The 10,477-nt window shown below is 47.1% G+C and overlaps 1 protein-coding gene across 1 annotated transcript; it reads right to left on the reverse strand.

The window, feature by feature from the left end:
- Nucleotides 1-1,147: 1,147 nt before the first annotated feature.
- Nucleotides 1,148-7,342, reverse strand: CCR75_003044 (uncharacterized protein). Its single transcript, XM_067961141.1, has 2 exons — nucleotides 7,122-7,342; nucleotides 1,148-7,063 (listed from the first exon to the last, which is right to left on the reverse strand). The coding sequence occupies exons 1-2, from the start codon at nucleotides 7,279-7,281 to the stop codon at nucleotides 4,077-4,079; spliced, it is 3,147 nt and encodes a 1,048-aa protein (XP_067823683.1). The 5' UTR covers nucleotides 7,282-7,342; the 3' UTR covers nucleotides 1,148-4,076.
- Between the last annotated feature and the right edge of the window lie 3,135 nt (nucleotides 7,343-10,477).

The raw sequence follows: 10,477 nt of genomic DNA on the forward strand, positions 1-10,477 counted from the left end.
AGGCAAATCTCTTGCAGTCATGTCCGTCCTAGGCTACATTATTGGATTAGGGGATCGGCACTTAGACAATATTTTGTTGTGCGTCAAATCTGGAGATATCGTTCATATTGATTACAATGTATGCTTCGATAAGGGTCGTAGACTGAAAGTTCCCGAAATTGTACCATTCCGGCTTACGCCCATGCTGCAAGATGCACTAGGATTCACAGGGGTCGAAGGAAACTTTCGTGTTGCATTTGAAACAACATTACGCATTGTTCGCTCGGACCGTGTTCGTGAAGCGTTGCTGATGTTGTTTGAAGCCTTTATATACAGCCCACTCGTTGAATGGATAAATGACGATAGACGACAAGAACGGTCAGGAGATTTGAAGGCGCGACTAGAAGTCAAAGTGAACGTCTCTTTATTCTTATCGCGCGCAGAAGAACGACGACAAGATACAATTTCTTTTGGCCGTCAATACGAACGAAGCGTTGACGCTATAATCAAAGCTATAGATGATTCGGCAATTCCATTTTTGGCTTTGCTTGAACAGCGAGAGCTATTGCTATCGCTACAGCGTGAAGAAACAATGTTCATGGAGGAACTGCTGAGTGCAAAAGCTGAACTAGGATTGCTGCAAAGTGCTGAGCATTCCAAACGTATAGAAGCTGATTCTGCCAAAGCTCAACAAGACGAGGTGACCGCTAAATTAACGACTTTCGCCGATGAGTGTTTTGCACGGCATCGTCAAATTCAAGTTTGGAAGCAGCGCAGTATCTCTTTTGCTGAGTCGAATCCTGCGATTCTTTTAAGCACTGTCACAAGTGCTATTCCTACTGCAGTATTCCAAACATGTTATGGCAAGGTAAAAAATGCTCTCACGAAGTTACAACTCTCGGGTCAAGAATGGCAACATTCAAGTCTGCTGGAGTCGTGTTGCCAGTCAGTCGACGCGGACGTCAGCCGCTTTTGCATAGAGGTCAAGGAAGTCTCAAACGAATTAAATCCGTACCTATTATATTATGGCCGTCTCCGCAAAGAGCTTGTTGCATTTTTCAAGTTCGAGCGGAAGTTAGGAGGCAAGGACGTATATTATAAATGGTGGAATCGTTGCACAGAGTTTTTACGTGCGCCAATTGACACTGAAAATCAAGCTAAATCAAGTCCTACTGTGACTACTAGTGCCCCCTCTGTCGATGACGTCGCTGAATCTAAAATGGTTCTGAGCCGTCTTGATGAGTCGTCGGACTATCACTTGAGTGAGGCTGAAGAGACGCCATCTACATCGCGTGCAGACGATATTCTCGGAGAAGTTGCGACTGCGCTTTCTTCTATGAAACTGTCCAACGCGCAAGGCCAACGTCTGATGAAATTAGCTGGTGCATCTTGGATTTTAAAAGTTCTCATGCAGCTGAAAGAGACTTGTGCGCTTAGCATCGGCACATTCACGCCTGCATTAATTGCGCCACCAAAATTTGGATTTGTAGTAGCTATTACTAATGCGTGCTGTTCGCTGTTGGCATTTGTGTCCACGCCGAAAGGATCAATGAAGAGACTTCGAGCAAACGAACTTCTGACGTCATTTCATGATAGAATCGGGAAGGAAGGTATATGGAAGAGTTTTATTGGGCTAAACGATGTCTTTAATGAAGTGGGTTTGTTTGCTGTTGCGCTACAAGAAGAGTTTGTGTCAAATTTGTATGGACGGAAAATTGGTATCAGTACACACTCAGTGACGCATATCAAGGAGATTCTGAAAAACTTCGACGGAAGAGAAGATTCAGAATCTTACTTTCCGATGTCAACTTCCAATGACACAAACGATTTGAACTTGTTGATCGAAACCGAGCTGACGGACTTACCAGGGGTTTGCAAATTCTTAGCAGCTGGTTTTGCTTTCATAGCAAAGATATCACGGCTGGTCAGTATGTTGCATCAAATGTCCATGATGACGGGAGATGAAGCAAAATGCATGGAGAGGTCTTCCAGCGCAAATTGGATTAAGTTTATGTTGAACGTCGTGGATACCTCTGCTGCGACCGGATTAGATGAGATGATTATGAGGGAGCAGATTCGCACTATGTGGTCGATTCAAATCGATGACTTCGTGTCGAGTTGTTTGTTACCTCTTCTCCAGCATCAACTATATGGTCTAATTTCTATTGAATGGAATTTTAAATTCTTCGCGCTTGATGAGCATACTTTACAGGATGAGGCTGACTTGCAATCTCTCAGTGAGCGTTGGGATGAGTTTTGCAGCTCTCAGATATTAGATATTCTGCCATCTTCGCCGGCAGCCTCGTCGATTGGGGCTTTAAGGGCTTTTTCAACTGATGTTTTTAGGTCAGTCGCAACCTTTATGGCAGTATGCACTGAATGGTGGGCTTGCGAGTGGAATAAAGTTCAGTCGAAGGCCTGGACTCAGTGCGTACAAACACTTAAAACTCGCCATGCAGGACGCCTTCGATATGCCGCATGGCTGGCAGATTCAAAGCCGCCTGAAGATGAAGCCACTGATTTTTCTCGGACACAGCTGCTTGCCTTCTTATCGTCTCAGGTGCCTCGGCTGAATGCGCTTATGGCGGATCAAGCTGCGCTTAAAGAGAAAGTATCGGAATTGGTTAAGCAGATGGAATATCTTGCGTCCAACATAAGCGACACCTCAGCGGTTGCCGATGCGGACTTGCATGCTTGTATCCAAAATGTGTATAGTAAAGTGACGGGGCTGTTTGAGTATGCCCAAACATTAAGTGATCTTGTACAAGGTGTCAGTGTCATTGAGACGTCGAATGGCGATATTCAGCTTGAAGTGGATGTCGTTGGCCATAGCCTTTTTCAGTCAGCCTCAAGCGCTATAAAAGAGCTGCATTTGCGGAACGAGGCGCTGAATGAAGCAGCCATTTGCACTCAAAAGTTCCAAGTCAATCTACAGCAAAGACAAAAAATGTGCGATGCCGTCCTTTTAAGAAAGAACGCTGTCGAAAATGCGTTTCATTTAGAATGCCTTGGCTACAAGGATATGGTGTTAGAGGTTGCGCATGTGCTGAGAATGGAGATTAAGAAAACTGGCATAATATTCAATCAATTTGACACACTAAACCCTGTGTCGGAGCATCCTTACTCTAACTCTGTGAAGACTGATCATCAACGCCAAGAGCAGACTGAAGTGCATGATTCACTCTCTGAAGACTGCCTTGCGGAATTTTCGCTGATGGAAAACGATCGGCTTGCGCAACTTCTTCTTCGAAGCATTCGGTCTGTTGATAATCTTTTGCCGCTTGAAAAGGTCCTTGAAGATCATGGAGAAGTCTGTACTTCTCTCCGCGCTACATTAAGTCAACTTGATAAAGTCTTAAGCAACTTTACTACACAAGCGGATCAATTATTAGACACGGATGCTGCAGGACATCAGTCACGACTTTGCATGCTACTTTTGCTCGATCTAATTAAGGCGCTGCGAGTTGTCAAGACGGAAGACTCTTCACAAGCTAAAACTTCTCTGACGAATTTAAATGATAACGCGTCCATGCCTCCACTTGTTGTAGCTCGCGACCTCTTACGAGAATGTGTAAAGCTATTTTTTAAAGCCACCGAGATGGCCGATCGCTTAACATATAGTAAAGAAAACGAATTGCGCGAAGTTGCCTTCATGCCTGATGAGTTGGATACTGTCGAAGCAGAAAGCAATGAAGATGTTGCCACTTTGGAGCCTGATAAAAGTGATACCGGCATATCATGTGACACTACAGCTACAGCATATCAACACCCCGAGAAAAATCAGTATGGCCTCCATGTCCTTAAGCGCATTGAGGAAAAAATTTCAGGTGTTGTTGCCGAAAAGGCAGATACTCAAGTAATTTTGACGGTTGAGCAACAGGCATCGTGGCTCATTGATGAGGCCACCAAGCCCGACAATCTCTGTGTCATGTACGAAGGATGGACACCTTGGATTTAAAAAGCGTATACAAGAATCTCAGAATTAGATTTGGGTTGTAACAAACTACTTGAATGAGCACAGCGCCAATAACACATGTATTGATATCGAGCGACACAATAACGTCACCTCTCTCTCACTTTTTTGTTCTATTGCTCTTTCACGTCTTATGGAACTTGTACTGAATCTTCTTATGCACTTGGACCAAAAACTCGACATATGAGACGTCGTTGCGTGTGCGGTCCTCTACCAGCGCACTCATAAAGCGATTGGCCCTCCAATCATTTTTGCTCAAAATTTCTAGAGGCTGTGAAATCGGAATGGTCGAGTTTAAATACTCGACAAGCGAGCGGAGCCGCTCGCGAGCCGTCATGGTGTCCCCATCAGATGCTTCGGTCTCGGGGGCTCCGAATAAGTGTAAGGTCTGCTCGGCAGTGTCGGCATGATCGACACCAAAGAGCTCAAGAAGCAAGTCAGCTGAGACCTTAGGACCAATATAAATGTAGCAGCACATTGCCGAGTGCAGCAAGAAGATGCCTTCTTCATCCAATTTCTCAGCTGTAGGTGGGAGTTGATGAGGAAGAAGAAACTTGCCATCCTCGTCCAGCGTACAGCAGTCTTCTGCGAGGTCATGGACACTGTAAAGCTTTGGATATACGGCGGATACGCAAAACTCTACTGGCAAACTATTCAAAAGTCCCATCATCATAACGCGCTCGTCAGCACGTACGTCTATGAATCCACGCGGTGGATTTCCCATGATATTTTCCCGTAACGCACGACTTTTGAGCGTTGCCAACGTATACAGAGGCAGCAGCTTAAGAGACTCGGGCAAGATTAGTTGTCCCGAAGCAGAAGACGACGCACAGAATTTACGATAGTTAAACAGCACAGTCACACACTGATCGACGAGCGATTCTTTAACTGCCAATGGCGTCGTACGCATAAGTTGTTTGTCAACGAATTGGCGAGCTGCCCAACGCTGCCAAACCGAACACGTGGCATCCAGATCAGCAAAGCGAAAGACATTCGACAACAACGGCTCCACTTGCAACGCCAAATTGTGTACACGAACGCAACGCAAGCCATCACTGCGCGTATACAGCAAAGCTGCTTGAATAAAGGCATCGGTGCCCTCTGCAAGAGGCTCGTCGTATGCAAAAGTGACGCACATGGACCGGTCCTGGTCAATCACAGCAAACTCCATTTCGTCCGTCGTAAAGACATTGGCTCCGCGTGCACTGTAAAAGTTACCATACGAATGGTCTACACGCAAGCCAGCGCTGCAGCGAACCTTGAGCACTGCCTCGTACCCGCAGTCGCGATCTACCAGTCGCTGAAGCATGCTTGTTAGATGATGGTGATTGCTTGACTGTTCCTTTTCAAACTGTGGCATGTACTGGACACGACCACCAGTCAGCTCACACACGCGGCCCACGTCAGCGAGAGATGCAAACGTGTTTGCAACTGAAAAGACATCAACCGAAATATGCCGCTCAGCACACAATCGTGCGAGATTCTCGTACACATTATTATCTTCCGGTGTGTACAGATCCACCTCCTTCGTCGTACCGTAAGCCCCGCTCACTTCTTCACGTTTCACTCGACCAATCCCCACACGAGGAGCACCAGTGTGCAGTAAAACGACTCGCCCACCTGATACAGACAAAGCGTCCGCAACGCTCCATAGCGCAGCTCCTGACACGGCTTGATTATTTGAGGTATTTTCAAATGTGCGAACAATGACATCCGCCAGTCCAGTAATTTTGTCCGACGCAGCAGGGTCGTCCATGGAAACAAGCCAGCTACTTAAAGGCAAAGGCGCAGCGGGGTCATCGACATCAGGGCAAATACTAATCGAGATCGAAGACACGTCATTGTCCATTCGATAGTAATGCACGGCTGAGTCAAAAGTAATCAACCCAATTTTCTTGCGCCTATTCTGTGCCAGGGATGGAAGCAAGTACTGAATCGACTGCAATGCGCTCGTTGCAAGACCTGTTTGGAATGCAAAGTGAGACACATCAAGCAAAAACACAAGAATTGGCTCTTGTGGCGGTCGAATGGTATAGGCAGCCGGCACAACGTATTCCACTGACCCTCGCGACAATTCAAGACGTTCTTGCGTATCCCGACGACTGCCATACTGGTCCACACTGCAGTAGTATTCACGTGGCGTCTCGTTATTCAGCAGACAGATATTGCACACAAACTTTCGGCCACCTTGAATAAATTTCGTGAATGAATTCACATACGCAGCGCACCGCGTGCATCGCAAGGGACCACTAGGTCCAAAATCTACTAACGGAATAGGGCGTTCATCCTCTTGCAAGACCGCAAGCGGACAAATCACTGCAGCGAGTGGCAGTCCACATTGATTTAAAATCTCTTTCGTTGATGGCACGTGATTCAAAGTCGGGCGAATGAAGCGAGGATTGCAACATCCTTCATCGACACACACATAGTCACTCGATGCTGCAGGGGGCATCGTCACTGTGTGTCCATGCGCGATATACTGTTGACGCTCGGCTGACACAATCGGTCGAGGGATCTGAGTCGGATCGATTCGCTGTTTGGGAGCTTGGGAAGCCTGCGACTGCTGCGGTGGCATATTCCCACCTGGTTGAGGCTGGCCGTACGGTCCAACGGCTTCAGGTCCACTGTAGGGTGGGGCATTGACTCCAGGGTACGGTCCCGCATTCCGATTCGGTTGGAGGTGGGGTGCTGCTCCTGGAAGAGGCATGTCTTGCGTTGGAACATTGTATTGTGGAGGGAAAGGACCTGACCGAGCGCCTTGTGGAGGCGGTGCAGCACCAAAGCGGCCGGGGGGAATTCCCTGTTGAAACGGCGGTCTTGGGGGGCCTGGAAGATTCTGAGATCCTGCCAGCAATGGTCCCGAGGCAGCCGTTAATTGAGTTGGCGGTCCAGGATAAGCCGCTCTCTGTCCGTGTGGTGCACCTGGCGGTCCAGCCATCGCGCGATTTCCATTCGACAATGGACCGGAGAGGCTCGACGAGCCAGCCTGCTGGAGAGGTCGGTACGTCCCGGAGGACAAAGGTTGCTGTGTAGGTTGAAAGCCTGGACGATTGCCGCCAATGCCAGAGTGAGAAGCCTGAACGCCTGGAAATTCGCGACCAGGAAAGCTGCCTACAAATATACCGTGAATCAATACAGAATAGCGCTTTGAATAGAGTAATCTTCCTACCCGTCGGCTGTGACATGGGCTGCTGTTGCTGCTCATTGTATTGCATATTTCCGTAGCCGATGCCAGGTGATGCATATCCACCACCGCTTTGAGGACCTTGATGTTGCTGAGAGGACGGTGGGCCTCCAAACCCACGAGGCGGGAGGTTATGCGGCTGCATCTTACGCTCCCGACGCTTTGAGCTCCACGTGTGCAGTGAGGGTACGGAACGGTTTTCACGGGGAAGCTATTTTTAGCGTTTTACAAATTTCTAGTATCACTTTTGAGAACTGGACGAAACGGAATAATCGTGCTTGAGAAAGTCTGCAATACTTTATCATTTCCACGATCTAAATTGTATAATTAATTCTCATTGATAGGTGTAAATTCTAACCGTGAAACTTACAAATTCATTAAGAGCAACTGTACCTTTCGTTACATCTACCGTGCGCACGGGCAAATTAGGTACTTGGCTATCTTCTTAATTAAGTGCCAATCGCCTTCGCTCGGTGCATGTGAACTTCAGGTCGCTCGGTGTACTGCAAACTGCCGCTACCTCCCGACGGTAGCAGCGCGCTGCCTGCATCTTCGTCTTCTCCATCTTCTCCACCGATCGGCACTCTCACGGATGCCGACTTGGACAATCGAAACTTGTCGAGCATTTCTTCGATGACACATTCCTGGTCTAATACCCAGCCGGTTTCGGCGTTATAGTCGAACACGATGCCAATAAACTTGGTAACAACGCCGACAAAGCTCAACAATCTTCATGTCATTAAGAAACTCGTCGACCTTCTGTACACTGGTACCCGTAGCTTGTACATCATCTACGTATATACCCAAGAGTGTCTTGCTCTTGACATACTTAAATGTATGATCAGCTCTCCGTGTAGCTTTGGCTGAAACCTAGTGACTTCATTATGTCGTGGAGTATCAAGTTCCATAGCCTGCCAGATTGTTTTTGGCCGTACAAGCCTTTTTTTGAGTCTCAGAGCGAGTTGTCTCTTATCCTGCATGACGAGACTTTCCATTAATTCGGCGTCGATGTCCATCCCCTGCGTGATGTGAAGTAAAATCTCCAAATCTTTTTCTTTATCGGCTTTGACGTAAGCACTTGGCACATCGCCGTGACGCGCAGGCACGCCCCAGATTATTGATACCGCGAGAATCACCTTGCCAGATATTATCTCCGTTCTAGCCGAGAAGGTGTATGTATAATCGACGCCATACACTTGTTCATTGCCACGTACCACTAGCCTCGCTTTGTACCTCTCGGTAGTACCGTCGGCGTGCATTTTGAGCTTATACACCCACTTACTATGAAGTAACTTGGCGTCATGGGGCTTCTATACCCCTTACCAAGTGTCGTTGTGCTCCAATGCCTCTATATCCGTTCGCATTGCCTCTTTTAAATACTTCACCCGCGGGCCTTTCATCGCATCGCGATAACTCTTTAGCTGGCGATGTTACTGTTCGTGTTTACGATAAACCTAAGCTTAGAATTACATCATGAATTAAAGCAGCCCAGTCTTAATATTACAAAAAGCGCCTGAAAGGTCAGTTTCAACCATTTGGCAATCTTATACAAAGAATAAATTAACAATTACGAGTTCACCAATGAAATAGCTTGAGAGTGATATCCTTGAGCAATACTGCTCTCCCCCGGCTTACGGGCATGCGCTTGGAGACCATATTGCGCGTTCGCGAGTGATTGAACGTCTCGTCCTCTGCGGGCAGTTGTTTGACATCGCGGTCAGAATCAATTGACTTCGATGAGTCTCCAGCCATAAGCTCTATTGAGCTTCTTTTTGCCTTATGTGAGCTCTTTCTTTGACTTAGCTGAGATCCGTTACGTAGTTTGAGCCGACATAAGGTTCAATTAAAAAAAGGAGTCGTTGTTTGGGATCATAACCTGTTACGTAAGAGATAGGAAAGAGATAACGGTTGTATAGAGTTAACGGTAGGATCGAGATAAACTTAAAATATAACTTACTTTTCGGTTTCTGGGCTACGTTCATGGTGTGAAGGGCTACCGTATTTAGAATTATGACTGAAAACGACTGGAAATTACGAGACAGTGGTATTTCAAAAGCTACCCATGTTTAAGTATGTGAAATCGCCGCTGCTGGATGAAGCCGCCTTGGAAAACACAAACGTGGCACTTAGCGCTCGAAGCGGATCATTGATCCTCAAAGATCCCACATACCCATATTTTTTTAATGAAGGAATTTCAAGATGTGGTGTCTACCAATGCAGGTGGGCGCTACTATAGTAGCCACGCTCTACTTACTCACACACCTTCAAGCACAGTTTAACCGTCTTCTCTCACGTGCAGTGAGGTAGTTGGTGGGTGCCTAAGCAACCGCTTCCAACGAACTAAGAACCTAAGTACAAGTGACGTCACGGAAGCGGTAATCCGGCTTCATGTGCATACTCGTCACTAGGAAATAATTTTAAGACAGTTTGATGTTTAACCAAATTGAATATAAATACTTTTAACCAATCAACGGATGCCACCTTTGTAGGTGTGCATCCCTACATTGCGAGCGTATTATTTTAAATATGTCGGATTACGGATGGCGTTAGCCGCCGTCCCTTCCAATGTGAATACACCTCGCGCAGCGATAGATGCTGATGGTGCCTAGTGCCACAATCACAACGCCCAGAGAGGCTGCTGTCGCGCTGTTAACTGACCTGAACGATCCATTCCACTTGCGTAGTGAGGATGTTGATCCGTCGCTCATTGTTGACTACAATGAGTCGACACCGCTGCCTTCACCTCATAGTAGTGATGAGCATAGCGAGCTAATGGAGAAGGCTGATGGCGCTAAATTGCTATCCAGGCTTCATCCATTGTTCCTTACATGGGAACGCCCTACGTTGCGAAGGCCAACTTGCCTATCGCTAACAAAGCAACTGTCGCATCGGCTGCGCTAGCTAGCGCAGCGACCATTCATGAGAGCGCTGCCCATAAAGGTGCAGCTGCTTCTCAGTTGGGACCATCATACACAATGGATCTGACGCAGAGAGTATGAGCTTAAAACTCCACCGACGGAACGTGAACGTGTCTGGTCGGTGTCACAAGCCAGTCGTATTGAACGTAGCTATGTGACTGGTGGCATATAACCGATGCCGCCCCCATCCGAATGACCTTATTCGGATGGAACTCGTGCGTCGCTCCTAGAGCGAACTACTTTAGATGCAAATAATTATTATGGCATCTATAGTTCATGGAAGGCTTAGGGAGGATCACTTGGTCGTATTTCCCCGATTCGGTTGCATTCAAATGAATCAACCGACCATTACGAAGCGAGATTCCCGCGCCACTTTCATCCACATTTCAATGTGGCGAAACAATGATCGCAGCGACTTAACTT

The sequence above is a fragment of the Bremia lactucae genome, linkage group LG19, assembly GCF_004359215.1.
Source record: "Bremia lactucae strain SF5 linkage group LG19, whole genome shotgun sequence".
NCBI lineage: Eukaryota > Oomycota > Peronosporomycetes > Peronosporales > Peronosporaceae > Bremia > Bremia lactucae.